This window comes from Dermacentor albipictus, unplaced genomic scaffold (assembly GCF_038994185.2).
Source record: "Dermacentor albipictus isolate Rhodes 1998 colony unplaced genomic scaffold, USDA_Dalb.pri_finalv2 scaffold_14, whole genome shotgun sequence".
In the NCBI taxonomy this organism is placed as follows: domain Eukaryota; kingdom Metazoa; phylum Arthropoda; class Arachnida; order Ixodida; family Ixodidae; genus Dermacentor; species Dermacentor albipictus.
The window spans coordinates 4478825-4496691 of record NW_027225568.1 but is presented as its reverse complement, the minus strand read 5'-3'; the positions used below and the strand labels follow the sequence as shown (position 1 = coordinate 4496691).

General features: G+C 45.9%; 1 protein-coding gene across 1 annotated transcript in view; it reads right to left on the bottom strand.

The window, feature by feature from the left end:
- Window positions 1-5643: 5643 nt before the first annotated feature.
- Window positions 5644-17867, bottom strand: part of LOC135917111 (nose resistant to fluoxetine protein 6-like) — a 55734-nt gene continuing 43510 nt past the window's right edge. Inside the window, exons 12-15 of the mRNA XM_070528759.1 lie at window positions 17260-17380; window positions 11750-11939; window positions 10075-10217; window positions 5644-6075 (exon numbers count right to left, since the gene is read on the bottom strand). Coding sequence (XP_070384860.1) covers window positions 5854-6075; window positions 10075-10217; window positions 11750-11939; window positions 17260-17380 — 676 coding nt within the window. The 3' untranslated portion in view covers window positions 5644-5853. The remainder of the gene's footprint in view (window positions 6076-10074; window positions 10218-11749; window positions 11940-17259; window positions 17381-17867) is intronic.

Sequence of the window (17867 nt, the reverse complement as noted above, 5' to 3'; positions counted from 1 at the left end):
CAAGGAGCGTAGAAGCACGGATTCCACATCCCTGAGGCGCGGCACGTGCAAACAAGTTGGCGGCCCACACTTCGTGTGCCGCCGGTGGAGCTATTCACTGCTTGACTCTTCCCGAAAGTGAAGCGAGAGCCTGGCGCTGTTCCAGGTAACGTGAGTCCCGAAGCAAGACGGATGTAATGCACCGCGAAGGCCTGGCAGCGTCGCCCCCACCTGGCTATTGTGACGGCGCATTGCAAGTCAGCAAGGCAAGACCGCAGGGAGAAGTAAGCCCTCGGACAAGTGGGGACCCAGCGGCGACTCTCTTCGCCGGGTATGACACCATCGCACAAGCGCCTACCATTGACCGAAAATGACGACACTTGAGCGGGCTTGCCGATTGGCTGAAAATGGCGTCATCTGAGCGGGCTCGCCCATTCGCCGAACGTGACGTGTCTTCGAGACACCGAAGGGCTTAAAAGACGCATTCCTAGAGCATTCCTAGAGCATTCCTTGATTGATCTCTTTCGAGCTTCTTGCCACGGGCCGCAGCGTCCGAGTTGCTGCCGGCCCGTAATGACTTTAAGGCGGTTAATTGACTCTCACTGTAAATAATGTAAATAAACCTCCCAAGTGTTTCATGCCGACGTCTTCCTCAACTCCTACAATCTGTGTATATCATCACCAGCAGCACACCTTGATCCTCGTGGTAGCACGAGTTTGGCTGGAATAAAGCGGTTCCTTACAAGTGGTGGAGGTGCTGGTAGAACGGCAGCTGTTGCGAAGTGGGTTGCATCCTGCGTTCGTTGTCAAAGCCGCAAACGACCGACAACAGCTCCTTCTGGCTCTTTACAGCCTCTGCCTTGTACCGCTTCGCCTTTCGATGTAGTTGGAATAGACTTGCACGGTCCTCTTCCCACGACCTCATATGGGGTTCATTGGATTGTAACGGCCGTAGACCATCTAACACGCTAGGCGGAGACAGCATCTCTACCAACCGGGACTGCTGCTGAAGTCGCCGATTTCTTTCCGCACAAAATTTTTTACGCCATGGCGCTCCGCGCGTTCTGCTCAGCGACCGTGGCAGAGTCTTCCTCTTTCATATCCTTACCGAAGTTCTGCGCGCCTATAACACAATTCACAAGAAGACTTCCAGTTACCATCCGCAGATCAACGGCTCGACGGAGCGTTTTCATCGTGCGCCCCCCCCCCTCCCCCCTGACATGATTGCGATGTATATCCGCACCGACCACACGAACTGGGATGCAATCCTGCCGTTCGTGAGATTCACCTATAACACGGCTACGCAACGTACCACCGGTTTTTCGCTTTTTTCTTTCGTTTATGGCTGTTCACCAAGTTTAGTTTTTGATGTATCGTTCCCTTCGACTCCTGTACCCCCAGCAGCTCCTATCTCGGAACAGTTTCTGTCTCGCCTCGCGGACTGCCGTAACCTCGCCTGCCTTAACACCGGTATCTCCCAGGACGTTCGCAAATTTCGTTACGACTTGACCCTCCGCACTGTGACTTTTTCTCCTGGCGACGAAGATCTTCTTTGCACTCCTGTGTGCGTTCCCGGCTTATGCAAAAAAACTTCTCATGCGTTTTATTGGACCTTACGCGGTCATTGAGCAGACATCACCTGTCAATTACCGCGTCTCACACTTTAGAACGCCGTCCGATTCCTGTTGCCGTGGAACAGAGAGAGTGAATGTATCTCGCCTAAAACCATATACTCGACGCATTTCATAATACTTCCGCGTGGCCAGGCGGTCGCTTCCACAGTGAGAGAGAATTAGTGTGAACGCCACAGATGCCCGACTTTCAACTTCATCTTCTCCACATATCATGATCCATTTTACATCTTCTTCATCTGTATATATCATCACCAGCAGCACAGCTTGATCCTCGTGACAGTAGCACGAGCTCGGCTGGAATAAAGCGGTTCCTTACACTATTACTTTCACTGCGTCGTCCCTAGATGGTGTCGCGCACAGCGAGGAACGGGAACAGTGGTGCACTTTTCAAGAGGCAAGAACATCACTTCAGTGGCTTGTTGGCACCCGATGATGGGGTCTAGTTCACCGCACAACCAACGCACTATTTCTTTCGAGAAACAAAGCAACGCCGGAATTCGCTTTCTGCCATTTCTTCAAACGCGTTTCGCACCTCCACTGCTCTCGTTCCTCCTCAAGCAACGCCATTGCAACAACCGAAGCTCCTATTGCAAGCGCCATTTTCTCGAATTAAACTATGGATTGGATCCGAACGTTTTATTCCGCGGCCGAAGCCACCGTTTGGATCTAATACAATCCACCAGACGCGCCATGTGAAGCCGGTCTCGTAACGGCCATATGATCGCTCCAAGCTCCCCAACTCCCGTCGCGTTCGGCGCCTAGCCGACGACGTGCTCGGTTGTAAGATGATTGACAGGAGAGTGTCGTCATTTTGACGTCACCAAAACCGTGGCAACGCCCCGCGGCTGCCGACGTCGGCGCGGAGTAGGTCAATCACGCGCGCCGGTAACAGAACGAACACGCCGAACAACGATCTCCGATCCCACCCCAAATCAAAGATGCAGTACATTGTGCATTTACATGTTCTAAAGCCAGGCATTCGATCTGGTAGACAACTGCGGGATTATGTCCAGCACTGCAGTCCAATAACGATATGTATGGAAACAAAGCGCTGCATAAGCGGGGGTCTGTCTACGACGGCTGCTATGAATCGCACCCACGCGTCACCCGCGCGCGGCCTCTCGCGGTCTCCCATTTAGTGAGGCAGTAGCATGACACTTCGCTTCGTTTGCAACGTGCGGCACGAGACAGATTGTCCGCGCTAGCCAATATATCGCATTAGAGACTATCGTAATTGTCGGTGAATTTTTTGAACTGAACATTGGAAACAACGAATTCAGGCAGTTGGGAAGTTGATTAATTAATTAAGACTAGTTCTGTAATTAAGCGGAATGCAAAAAGTACTCTGAGGATCTTCAAGCGACGGCGAGCAACGTCGCCCTGGCTTTGTTCAGCAATGTGGCATTTGCATATTTTTTTTTACATCTTATTTATTTATTTATTTATTTATTTATTTATTTATTTATTTATTTATTAAGGAACCCACAGCGCCAAGGCATTACAGTGGGGGAGGGGGGGTGGTACAAGAAGAAATACATACGACACCTCTGCTCCTGTACAGTGTTAAAAGTGATAACAAAAGAGGAAAAAGGAAAAAAAACGGAAAAAAGGCAAAGCCCTTAGCAATGCACATCTACAATCTACAAGATCAAAAAGAAAGCATCATTTGATTCAACCCTCACAACATCACTCGGCAGTCTATTCCATTCCCTAATGGTTTTAGGAAAGAAAGACATTCTAAACGATTCAGTTTTTGTCGCAAATTCACGGACCTTAAAATCATGGTCAACACGATTGGATCTATAAAAAGGCTCTAGCACAAACTTTTCGCGATCAACCCGAACAGCTGAATAATAAATAGCATGGAAAAACTTCAGCCTCAACTTCTTACGGCGCATGTCTAGCAATTCCCAGTTGAGTGCTTCCTTCGTACGCGATGCACTGTATTGAGCCCCGCGTATGCCAGATACGAAGCAAGCGGCAATATTCTGCACCCGCTCCAGCTTATCTTTATCTCTACGAGTATGCGGGTCCCAAACCGTACACGCGTATTCCAGAATTGACCTCACATAAGTCTTGTACAAGATGTCCCGACATGACTGTGGAAAAGTGTTTGCATTTCGGCGAAGAAATCCCAGGATTTTGCACGCTTTAGCAGTGACATAATCGACTTGACGGCGCCAATTCAAAGTGGGAGTAAAATAAACACCTAAATATTTAAATTCGAATACCTGTTCCAACATTACATTCCTAATAACATACGGTTGCATATCAAGGATTTTCTTTCTTGTAAATTTCATATGAACAGTTTTAGACAAATTCAAATTCATATTCCATTTGACGCACCACTCTGAGATTCTGTTCAAGTCTTCCTGAAAGATCTCAGCATCACGGTCACAAGTGACTACTCTATAGAGAACGCAGTCGTCCGCAAATAACCGCATTTGAAACACTACTCCGTCACCAATGTCGTTCACGTACAGCAAGAACAATAGCGGCCCCAACACGGAGCCTTGCGGAACACCGGACACAACTTGCACCTTCTGTGACTGAGTACCATTCACCATCACAAACTGCTGACGTAAGCGTAGGTAATCTTCTACCCATGATATTACTTGAAGACTGATATTGTAAAAGGCCATTTTTTTTTATTAGTAAACAGTGCGTCACTGTATCAAATGCCTTTTTGAAATCCAAGAACACACAGTCCACGCTAAGACGCCTGTCCAGTGCTTCTGCCAGCTCGTGCACAAATTCAGTCAACTGCGTAGTACAAGATAGGCCCCTTCGAAAACCATGCTGCCGAGGATTAAACAATGAATGTGCGTCCATATGTGCTACTATACTAGTGTACAAAATATGTTCAAGAGTCCTGCACGCAACTGAAGTTAGTGATACTGGCCTATAATTTGAGACGGTGTCACGAGGACCAGATTTGTGAATTGGCACTACGCTTGCGATTTTCCAGTCGCAAGATAGCGCATCATAGTTGGGACATGCTGTATGTCTTAATGGTAATCATAACCTTTCCTCGCCACTGTTATTATACTGAGCCGCATTTTTTACTAACCATCGCTTCGGTATTACTGAACGGAGAATTACTGGCTGCATCGTCACGTAGCTGACGCGGTTCGCAATTTTAATGCGAAAACGTCAAACGCCCCTTTCCCGAAAAAGCCGGCGACGACGGTTTCACTCGCGCAATAACAGCAGTGAGAGAGCGGCCCCAAGAAACTTCCGGTCACGGGCCTCACCATGTAGTCTGCTGCGCCGGAACACAAAGCGTGTGTTTAAGTTCTTTGACTGCGCTAAAAGTCTATTTTTAAGTTTTTAGGTAAAAGGCCTGCGCATTACGCCTTAAAAGTAATACACAAAATTTCTCGTATAACTTACGGCAACCTTGTACATTGTCGTTATGTACAGAAGAAAAGTGTAGGCTAATATTTTAACGCACCCCTGCTACTCGATGCATAGCCGTTCATACTTTTCTTGCTGGCTACATTTAGCGGACTAGGTCAGCGAGCAAAACCGGAAGCCGTACAGGGCGTATGTTCGTAAACAGCGAAAGGGCGTCGAAGAAACGCCACCCAACTTCCCATTGGCTGCGACGCCACGTCACGAGCGCGCAGTCCCACCCGGTCGCGCTTGGCTGGCTCGAGCAGCGCGTACCGCTGTGGAGTCTGAAGCACAGGCATCGTCGGCGGCCTCGGCAGCAGCGAAACCTGGCCGTCCACGCCAGTACAGCGCAGACGAAGGAGCGGAAGAAGGCAGCAAAACGAGCGAAGAGGTAGGCAGCGAAATCCACCGTCGTCGTCAACTCTCCCAACACACGGTGAGCGGACCGTGCATTAACGGAAGCATTACTCGCCGTGCGAAATTTGAAGGACCACTCAGCGGCGTCCAATTGGACATCTATTGGTTGCGAATTCGCAACTGGTAAGAAGTGCTTAGGTGTGCTCGGGGTTTTTTCTTTTTTTGCATCATGTAGAAAAAATAGGCAAACATCCCAGTTTGTCATGAGGTTCGCACATTTTCCTCACGCATATTTATTGAAACTTCTGCATGGTAATGAAAAGTAGAGCGATGTCTAATTCTCCTATAGGTGTGGAATCTAGCGGCAGAGTGACAGCTGTCAGGAGAAGTCGCGCTGCGCGCCATTCTCTGGCGCTTAAAGCGACGGCAGTAGCGGAGGTTTTTCTGAGCGATTCGAATGACAAAAGACAAAAAATAACAGACTAAATCAAAGTTTGGACCACAGCGGAGGAACTTGGTTAGCTCCCAGTTTCTCCCCATTTGCTGCGCCGCTAGCATCCGGCTGCATCTCTCGCTTTGCGGGTCTTCCTCGTCCCATCAGTCTTTGGAAAATCAGCTTGTCCACTGCGGCAGTTGGTCCATCACAAGCGATGAACGCCATGTACGCCAAGATGTTGCTCCAGACGAACACGCCAAAAAATTGGGTCACCTGAGATGATACGAGAAAAAAAAACGCATTCAAAATATTACGGACGAAGCCGTGCCTGCATCTATATTGAAGGCACTTAACCATTGTGAGATTTGTCGTCATTCCATGAGTTTCACAAAAAGAAAAAAAGGAAGAAAAAAATAAACGTGAAGGACGCAGCCGCGCTGATACGCCACGAGCGTGATCGCGCGAAATGTTTCTCACACGACGCGCTTGTAATATGATGCCCTGGCAAAGCGCCGATTTGTAATAACGCAGGCGTTACACGTTAACAGTACTTCGTCCCGTAGAAGCATGATGTGAGGTTAAATCATTGCCATCTAATGGCAATTTCCGCTGCAAACATCCATGTCACGGATTTGTACTTTTCGTTGAATATTTTCGCCACTTTCTTCGTGTCTGTGTGTATTTCTGCACTTCATTATAAAATAATAAACCATCTGCGATTTGCGTTTGAGCAGCCGAAGCTTTGAACTTGGTGCCAGCTAGGCGCTAAACCAACTCTACCCGGACGGACCAGGCCTTTGCTAGGCGCGTTAGCAGCAGGTTATAATCGCTCATACCGTGAACGGCACAAGCAGGAAGCGCCAACTGCTTTAAACATAAGCCATGAAAAGCTTGCGTCAAGCGGGACTATCAACTTCACATACTATGGTTGTGAAAGCTATAGAGAAATGCGATAACTATAGGTACTTCCGAATGCTGGCGCAGGGAAATAAAAAAAGTATTCAAAAAGGCCATTCAACTGTGTCAAAAACACTTAAGCGGCAGAAGCAAAAGCTGGTACTTTTGTAACTTGTTTCGTGGAGACTAGGGCCAGGTTTTTTCTGGAAGCAATTTAGAAAATTTTATCAAAGTCACTCCCACCTTTCTCTCTAATTCATCATAAAAACGGATGATGCCATTGTTTAGGAGGAATAACCAGTCACCACGTTCACTGATTTGCTTGTTCGCATTGCAAACAGCACACAGGCTCCAAACAGTGTGTGCTATCCGAAAGATAGCAATCGTGAAGGTCCACATCTGTTAGCCCTAGCTTCTGCACAAGTAAGCACAGCGTTATCTCAATAAGTTTAAGTTGTCTACGTAGACGACCTAAAACTTCGCCAAAGTCAGTCAAGTTCAAAGTCAGTCAATCAAGTTCAAAGTCGCCCTACTGTGGACTTACAGCTACCCTCTAACAGCGCTGAGTCTATCGTGCAAGCAATTAATTATTTCTCGAGAAGAGGCCAGTATTATGGGTCAACCTCGGACGCCGCACATGTATTGGATCTTGTGCAGCAAAACGGTCATTCAAAGGGCACCTGGACACTGTGGCGTCGCGAGCAACTAGCTAGCTAAAGCGAAAGCCGGAACCGCTGCTTCTAAAACAGTCGACGTAAGAATACCGTACTGGCGAAGCGATGCAAACTGTTTGTTGACTTCACTGCCCCCTGGAATAGGGACTCCTACCATCGTGGCTTACTTTATTTATATTCAATAAAGTTTTTACTCTCTCTCTCTCTTCACTCATGCGAGATTGCACAGTAGCTTACTGGACTCAACCAGAGCATCGGTACGGGCGCCTGCGATAACTGTACTCTGGCAGAGCTTCGCGCCTCCCAGTTGAAGTCAAGCGAAGCTAAACAAGCATGCGTCAACGAATTTGCCTTGGCGTCGCCGTTGCTCGACGCTACGCAAAACTTGTCGGCTAGGCGAACAGCCCGATCTGTGAAGACTGCCAATTGTCTGAGACTGTACAACATCAGTTGTGCGACTTCCCTCTCCATGTGTCGCAGCGTAATACGCTGGCTTCTACGATGTCCACAGGCACTGGAAAGGAAACATTGTCTGAAAGTGCTATTTTGTCAGCAGTGTGGACCACGAAGTAGGAACAACTGCAAGGGCTTGAACAGAACCGAACTGGACTCATGCCTTTAAGGAAACGTGGTTAAGTAGTTATTTTATATACGCATCCTTTCCTCCTGTGCTCATCATGATAGTTCATCACTCTTCTTCTTTGTCCCCTTTCCTTTTTCCCCTATGCAGAGTGGCAGGTCAAAGCATACTAGCTCAGGCGGACCTCTTTGCTTTCCTTGATAATTTTTTATCTCTCTGGCGTTGTATATAAAGGTTCCAAGAATAAATGAGGTGATTGAACGACCATTTGTATTGCGATGGCAATTATATGGGCACCCCAAGCGCATTTCCGCCGTCGCCGTGCGGTTCCGTATAAAGTCCAAGGTCGCTAGCACTGTTGCCGCGCGCCCTACGCTGCATGGGGCGAGTGAAGGCGCACGAGGGGAGCCGACGGTCGCGGCTCAATCTCGCCCGCGTGACGAAAGCGGACAGGAAGCGCGCCGTCTCCCGTCGTGCGCGAGGCACCCCACGTTGCGAGGCACCGGGGAGAGGGGAGACAGGGGGCCGCGTTCTGCTCCAGCTGCACATGTGGCGGCTGCGCCGGGTCGCCCGGCTGCGGAGCCATCTGCGTTGGGCGCAGAGCCGAGGCGCGTCGGCGGCTGGTAGCTTTGCGCGTCTCGGCGCTCACCTTTCGTTGAAGCGATAGACAGCACGAATGTCACTTCGCTCGCTGCTACTGCTGCCTTTCCTCACGTCAGCGTTTTGATAGCGAGTTTTAGCGGTCAACGAGCCAGATGTGTTCATGTTTGCTTGTGCGCGCGTGACACCGTGCTTGTTAATTTAGTTCGCTTGCCTATGTTTACAAGTTTACACGGCCGGTGACACTACTATTCTTACTTCGTTTGGCTGTCCAGTAATTTGCTTTCGCAATCGATGATTCGCCTTTCGGGCGAAACTGCGACTTTTTTATACATTCAAGATCATACCGTCGTCTCAGGTTGATATCATGATTGAAGGTTAAATTTAGCAGTGCAAATGGAAAAATATCACTCGCGAATCTTTTGAGAATCCTTTCTACATGTTTCAAGCGTTGATTACAACGAGCGTTCTGATGGAATTAACGCATTCCTTATAAGCTAACTAGAACACTGCTGATTTATGAGTAGCTTCAAGTATCGTTTACATAGCTATTAAAGTAGCCACTAAAGGATGCCGACAGGGACAAGTAAAAGGAAACGGGATTCGCTCAGCTTTTATGTCGCTTCGCTCCCGCATTCTTCGAGGCAGCATCTTTGAGCCGTGGGTATAGAAAGTATGATTCACCGATACAGCAAAAATTAGTAGAAATAGCCCATTTGTAGCCAAAGCATGAGACTGGTTTCTTTTTTAATGGCAAACCTATCTTACACTGAAAGTGCATGCAACAACAAACTTGCTCTATTAAAATTTGGAGTGAAATAACCACATGCCTAGTCTCACATCCATGAAGAGCGCCCTTAAACTACCCTCACTTGCGTTCCGCCGTTAGTATTGCAGGGTTTCTTTATTTCGCAATATCTACTGTATTCCATAGCTCTGCATTAATCAAATTTCCCCACTCTCTTCTTCACGGGTCAACCACAAAAAAATACTAAGTTCAAAGACTTGCCGGCGTTCATTCAAGAATGCAATCGCCCATACGGGCAAATCTCTTCTATGCCAGACATTATTCCTTCTCCTGAATTACGAGCTAACATTGTATAACCAGGAGTTTTGTCTTATAAGTCTATTAACGAATTCAACCACTTTCCTCTGTAATGCATTCGGACCTCGAGGGAACGCATAAATAAAACGAAAGAAAAAAAAATGAAACGAAAAAGCAGAAATTTACGGACACCGCAAACCCAGTTTCATGCGGTTAACATGCTGTAAAACTGCAACCCTGCAACCACGGCGGTGCTATAAATCACTGCAGCGTGGTCGTCCCTCTGCAGTACGACAAACAGAGCATCAGTGCCCTGTGTATAGAGTAAATAAACTGCAGTGCTCATGTAATGGCTTGCTAACTGCAGGACTTCAATAAAGTGAGCCTACATCAACTGCTGTGCTGCTAAAAAATGCTGATGTAATCTCGCGTCAGTTAGGACGAGAAGCAAGGCCTAGCGGTTGCTATGGATTTACCAAAGTAAAGTGAGACCATAGCAGGCGCTCCCTAGTAGTATGCAGCATCACCATGATGAAGGGGTAGTGTATGAGGTAGACGCCGAATGACAGCTTGGCCAGAGGCACGAATACGTCCGAGGAGAGTACTCTAGCAACGAATCCTGCAAGAGAGAGAGCGACAACAGGTTGAGTTGGAAAAGGCAAGAAAGTTATTTGCCACGAGATGCAAACGTACAGGGTAAAAAAAGAAAAGAAGAAACGAAGAGAATGGGTTGAGAGAGAGGTGGGTACGCAGAAGTATATACCTGAAGGCGCTTATGTACGGCAGCCACGCAGGCACTTTCAATCGCGATTGTGCCTGATATGGACTGAATTTGTCGACCAGTTCGAAAGCGCCTCACGTAACCAACAAGGGTAGCAGACTAGTGAAGGACCAATCACAAATATCCATCGCATCTGTACATATATAATTAAAGCTTTCTTTGCACACTGTATTCAAGAAATATTGAAAGGCTTTTAGTTTCATACACGAATAATAATAACAGTATCTGTTGCGTAGTTTTCTTTTTCGGTTGCATATACCGCGACGAGAAACTTGCAATGTCTTTGGATGCAGTGTAATTTAAATTCATGACTCTATACATATCACTACGTCCACTGGAAAGGAAGATACAATGTAGTTGTTTGCTTCCTTGTGCTTTCTGTAACTACTCGTAATACGCTACGTGGAGCACTATCTCATTTTAACCCTTCTCTAAAATTATAACTTGTTCATATATACGCGAAATCTATTTCCTATAAACTCCCTACAGTTACCACTGAAAACAATTTTGCTAAACAATTTTGCTAAAACAATTTTTGCTAAGCCCACACAGTGTGTGTGTGTGTGTGTGTGTGTGTGTGTGTGTGTGTGTGTGTGTGTGTGCGCGCTTTTATATATTTATTTACACGTTTGCTTGCTTGTTTGTTTGTTAATTTATTTGCTTCAGGCTCCGTAGTTTTGCAGACCAAGGCAGACTTATTGTGGACTCGTACTGAAATTATGCACAACCGGATGAACAGCAACAATCACAATAATCAGAAGGGAAAATCGATGCTGCTGTTTATTCCCTGGATTGAATTTTGCTTGATTACGCAACATGTTTCATGGCATTACTGTTCGTGTTTGCTATTCATGTAGTGTTAGGTATATGTTGCGCGATGGGGCTGTTATACCCGTGGGTCATTCTTGTACTTTTTGGTCGTGCCTATCTTTCTTTCAGTTCATCGTAATTCGAGCTAAATTCAATCCTTCAGATTAAATTCATGATCGTACTGAACTCTCTGGCTCACGGCAACGATTTTGTTGCTCATAAAATCGAGAAGTTGCTAAAGTCTTGTTTTGTAAAATGGGGTTTCAGTTTCTATCTATCTATCTATCTATCTATCTATCTATCTATCTATCTATCTATCTATCTATCTATCTATCTATCTATCTATCTATCTATCTATCTATCTATCTATCTATCTATCTATCTATCTATCTATCTATCTATCTATCTATCTACGCTTATAATGATACCTGTTTATATCTGTCTGGTTATATCTAATCATACCTGTCTATATCTATGTGTACATATCTAGATATCTATCCTTGTTTTTGCTGCCATTTAGCAGAGCACTGTGACCGACAAAACCGCGCCATAACTCTCACCGCCTCGGCCAGTGGCGCAAGCCAAAATGAACCAGGAGAGAAATATTGACCACAGGAAGCGGTCAAAGAAGGCCGCGAGCAGTTTCACAGCTTCCGAGGTGGGATCCGGTCTTCTGTACCAGGGGTACTTCATAAACACCACGCACAGCGCGCAGCTAATGGCCACGAACCATCCCGCCGCGTTCATAGCCTGGACCAGAGAAAGCGCACAATAAATGAATTATCGACAGGGACAATACTTAAAATGGCACAAAAGCGCAACGCTGCATATAGTTAAGGCTGGTGGAGAGCTCTTACATAACTCGTTTTCGTTCATGTAGTGCAGAAACGGCTGGTCACTATATAGTGGAGAAAACGTAGGCCACGCCCCACACGCAAGAAGTTCAGGAAAGTTCAAGTACAAAATCGCAAGTTTCATGCTCACGATGAAACAACCAGCGCCGTTACGTCATTATGACGTTACGCGATGCAAGGTATTTTTCTTTTATTTTGGCCCATTTTGGCACAGGCCGAGTTCTCGAAGCTAGCACGTTTGAGTCCACGCTTCTTTTATTTAGAGTCCATAGCGGCCCTTCACTGTGGTCCCTAGAGTATCGGTGACTCTGCCGTCCGCCGACGGGAGCGAGGCCTGTTTCCGAATGACGGTGACGGTGGCGCTGCGAGCAGTCCTCATGCTACGGCGCGGCGTTCGGCCGCCCGGCTGTGCGTTGGCAAAGTGCGCACGCGTTCGCTGTAGTTTAGCCATTGCTCATATGGTACGATTTTCTGCCGCCGCGTACTTGAATAACATTGAAACAATATCTGTTACGTATGTTCTGTAAGGTTTTAGCTGCCTGACGTGGCATTCGTTCGCGAATACGTTTTTAAGAGGAAGCTTTAGCTCGGGCCCAAATCCGACATGGCCTATCCAAATACTTGTAAAACGCAAAAACAATTTTCCGCGGTAACCTCTAAACGATTTTAATGAAATTTGTTCCAATTGAGAGAGAAAGTTATCTTCTAGCGACTGTTGGAAGGGGATTTTCGATATAGGGCCGGAGTTTTGATAAAAACATTTTCAAAAATGCGAAAGTTTGAAAGAAATAGAAGCACGAAGTTTAAAAGTAATACATCTGCATCAAAAACAGATATCGCGTTTCTGTAAACGGCTCCCATTAGATCATTTAAAGCGGACAAATTGAATTTGTCATTTTATATCTTACGTGATTTTGTTAGGTTGTCTAGAAGGGTTGTGCAAAAGGTGTATTTTCATATTACCAATTGCTTTAGTTTGATGTGTACCATATCAATTTCTTCCGCTTTAGATGTAATATTATATGCAAGTTAGAGGATTGTGATATCATTTCTTATTGCTGAGTTACAGAGTTGTAAACCTGATAGTCTCAATTTCTAAAAATCTTAGATTTTTGCCAATTTTTAATAAAAATTAATGATCTAAATAAAAAGTTCGAAACCAACAGTCACTAGATTTCAATTTTTTTTTTCAAATGCAACAAACCTCGCCAAATTTGGTGCAGTGGTTGCCGAGAAAAACGAATTCTCCTTTTACATGTGTTTAGTTAGGAACACGCGAGCTAAAGTTTTCTCTTAAGAGGAAGCTTTAGCTCGGGCCCAACTCTGACGCGGCCTATTCAAATACATGTAAAACGCAAAAAACGTTTCTATGAGATAACCCCTGGACCGATTTTGATGAAATGTGTTGCATTTGAAAGAGAAAGTTAAATTCTAGTGACTGTTGGAAGCGGAATTTCAATTTAGGGCTTGAATTTTCTTAAAACAATTTTCAAATATTTGACCGTCTGAAAAAAATAGAAGCACGAAGTTTACAAATTCATAGATCTGCATAAAGAATCGATATCGTGGTTCTGTAAACGGCATCCATTAGATCATTCAAAGCGGACAAATTCAATATGTCATTTTACATCTTACGTGAATTTGTTACGTTGGTTACAACGGTTTTGCAAAAGTTGTATTTCCCTATGATTAAATTTTTTTATATTCATGTGTAACATATCAATTTTGTCCGCTTTAGATGTGCTACTAGATGCAATTCACAGAATTGTATTATAATTTTTAGTGGTTGAGTTACAGAATTGTAAACTTGATAGTTTCGTTTTTTGAAAATTTTCGATTTTCGCCAATTTTTAATAAAAAATTGACGACCTAACTCAAAAATTCGAAACCAACAGTCATTAAATTTTAAATTTTCTTTTAAATGCAACAAACCTCGTTAAATTCGGTGCAGTGGTTGCCGAAAAAAACGAATTCTCCTTTTACATGTATTTAGATAGGAGCACTGGAGCTAAAGCTTCCTCTTAAGCTTGAGTTCCAGCCGTGCCCTGCGACAGCTCAAAACTCGGCGCAGCTATGAAAAGCAAAGTGGAGAGGAGGAAAGGCGAGACATTGAGAGGCAACAGCTAGGGTCGCGCGTCGCGGCGCAAGTGTTTGGGTGAGGAGTCGCGCAGTGGGGGATTGGCTACGTCTGGCGATGACCTATGCTCTGAGTGCACGTGCACTCCTAGTTGACACTCGGCGTGCACTGGCGAGATCAGTATCCGATCTACAGATAAGATGGGCGGACCTAGAAAGGTGCTCTCTCCCGAAGAAAAAGAGAAGCGAAGGAAGAGGAGGCGGGGTGAGGAGGCGACCTATCAGAGGCCGCGCAGGCGCGAGTAGGAGAGGCGATGGGCAGGTGCTTGTGTGCGGCGCGCTATTTCGAAAGATGGAATCCGCTCGTCCCGAGCTCCAGCGGGAGCTTGCGCGAGAATGCGGTCAAGGAATCGGCGGCGGTTGCTGCTGCCTCAGCGACACAGCTGTTTGCAGACGTCGCAACCTACAGCTGCCACTAATTTAAACGTTGACGTCCGTCACCCCCTATGTCCTCCAAATGTAGTTCGCAGTGGGTGCTCTTCGATTTGTCGTCCTGGGCTGGCTGAGGACTGTCCAAGTAGGTGCGTACGCGAACGCTCATTGGCTATTTCTGCTATTTTCTTGAATGTCACTACCACGTTACAACAGTGCACTACCGGGCCGACCCGCGGTGGGGGTGAAGCAGGATTTAAGCACTCCCCAGACACTGTACACGGAAATAACTCCCAGGTAGGAGTACAATGCTTGTCCTCATAGCGACACCCCGGTTGGGACTTTATTATGATCCGTATGATCGGAGTATAATTTTTACTCCGTGTGAGCGAAATTTTGGCGTGGAACCATGGGAGTACTTTTCAAATTTATCATTTTTTTTCTTTGCTCCGGACAGAGTTTTTTCGAAGTGCAACGGGAATATAACAAGAGGTATCGCCTTAGCTTGCACGAAGATTTTTGTATGCAGAGGCTACAGGTCAAATTTCGAAACATACACAGAAGACTGCGTCTAATTCAACGAAACAAGTAAATGAAAGCACATAAATCATGACATATGTAAACATTTCAGAAACGGCCAATGCAGAACATTGAAAGACATCCAACGTACACGCGACACACAAGAAGCAACGCTGCCGCTATATATAGCCATGGTACTGTGTGCCTCGAAACAACCTAGTGAGCAGCTGTGCTGTTTTCAGAATTATGACTCACATGCTCCTTCATACGAGAGCTGCCTCTCTGAAATTAACAGGAGACCTTCATCAACACAAAACTGTTAATTCAGAATAGCGAGGAAAAGAGTTAATGGCATAATTTTTCAAAATTAGCATGCCATTCTGTTAGTGCTGAAGCGACTTCGCACACTGCTGGCGTTTTCGGCCAAAATGTGGTGCCATGGTTACATTAAGTTAGAAAAATGTAAACGCGTGTGCTTCATGGCAAAATTAACTTTGTGCGAAATAGTCGTAGCGTTGCAAGAACTTATTACGTGTGAGCATGACCCGCAGCAGCCGAAGTAACACCGAGAAATGCGTAGTTATACATTTCCTAGACGGTACTACTTGCTCAGCGTCCAAGCAATCTCTCTCGGTTGCGAAAAGTCGCTACATCGCTGATCTGTCGAGCGAATTCTCGCACCCAAAGCCAGCAAGCATGCTTCTAAATCAGTATCTGGGATAGAGCATAATTTTAATGCAATATAAGAAGCAACGACGTGATCAAAGCAGAAGTGCACAATAACAATTCGATTCACATCGCTCAGTAAGAAGCTTTATTTACAGTACGCATACTTATGTCCTACCGTTTTTCTTGGGCGAGGATATCCGTACACAGATACATAGAAACAGTTACTTGCACTCCGGTCTTTCTCACTGGCAACACAGCACCGCAACAAACTTTGAGTATGCCATTCGCGTGCGACTAGCACGGACGTCGTCACTCGAACAGCGGCTGCTGTTGCTATTGCTACGCGGTCCTTTCAAACATTACACCGGACGTTGTCAGCATGTACTCACAAGGACATAAAAGTAGCCCTTCACGTACTGAAGAAAACAAGCCACGGTCACGCAGCACGAAAACACAGTCAGAAACATGTGACGACATCGCGAGTCAATGAGCTGCTTCGAGGTATACCCAAGTCTTTTTCCGCACTTGAAAACGTTGCTCTTGCAATCATCGTTGTCAGCAAAGTGAACACAGCTAACGTACTTGAAGCTGAGATACAGTGAGCTTCGGGCACGCCTATATCACTTTCTGGAAGGAAATAAGGGAAGCAAATTGACTAAAAGCTGTCACGGAACGCCACTTCACAGATGTAAACAAGCTGTCAGCCACGAGCGCTACCGACTTTACCGAACGCGGCCGGTCGCTGGCGCAGCGCGCAGCCTCCTGGGAAGCACCTCGTGACAACCTGTTTCGGCGGGGGTGTGTTTTAAAACTCCCTGAGTGGCGTTTTCAGGAGAACAATATTTCGAAGCAGACTAAAATCGCGTCATGTCGCCTAATCCTCCCGCAGCTATAGATATAGCCAACGGAGTGAAACGAGGGAGTGCCGCTGTATTACTCCCATACATCGGAGTACATATTAAAGGATGGGGAGGTTTAAAAACTCCCACTTGGGTTTATTTTCGTCTACAGTGTACGTGGGCCGATCCCGAACATAGGGACCGACCCGCGGCGGAGGTGCAGTTCGCCATTACGGGGCCCTCATACACAGCTTCGCTGGTCATCTTTCTTTAGAGTGAAAGAGCACAGATTTTTTTTTTTTTTTTTGCTGAGCCGCATCACAAGCATGCCTGTGGAGTTGGGTACGAATTTTCTCCCTTGCTGGCCGACTGTCTCAAAGCCAAATGAGGCTGCTCTCTCGTGCGCTGCTTGCGGGGGAGCTTGCAAAACGAAAATGTCTAAACACGGTTCACAAAACAGAGACACGAAAGAATTAACGGAAGCCGATTACATAAACACACATAAAAAAAAGAACATTAGACGGCGCTATATACAAGCGATGCGTCAATGGTAGCTGTCTAAATCTGAGAATTAGATTAGTCGAATGTTGGTTGCCCGGTTAGGTGTGACTGATGCGGATGCGGAATTTTCACACAAGGCTACGTGTTTTCTTTCTTTCTTTTTTTTTGATGGCGACTTACCTTTGAAATTTTGAGATTCTTGAAGTTGTCCAGGACGAGGAGCGTTATACAACCGCTGAAGAAGCATATCGCGTGGTAGAAAGGCCGCATGTAATATTTGTTCATGGTTTTCAACAAGGCACTGCAACAGGAAAAAATACTGTGTTTTGCATGTTGTAAGAAATAATACCGCGCTAACGTCCCCGCCATCAATTCACACACACACAAAAGGCTTCTTAAACAGTGTCGGATGTCATTTACGACTAAATATTTTTTCGGTATTTTTTTTTCACCCAATAACCTCTGTGAACTAATGCGTGTTCTTTGCACAAATGCTGTGTAGGGAATTTGTTAAATAAGGCTCCCGCATGCGCGTGTAGAATACCTCAGTAACACGGGCACTTTCAAAGTCCTTTGAGCCAAAGATACTTTACTTCAAGGGAATGCGCATGCTGTCACAAGGGCGCATAAAAAGGAGGCCTAGTTGAAGCGAATCTGAGTCAATAGATTACGCGTTTGTCCTTTGAAATCTCAAAGGAATACTTTTTTGAGCCTAGAGGGTGTCCGACAGCTGACAAAAAAATTCTCCATAAATACGGAAGTTTAATTTTTCTCCCGCTAAAAACAAG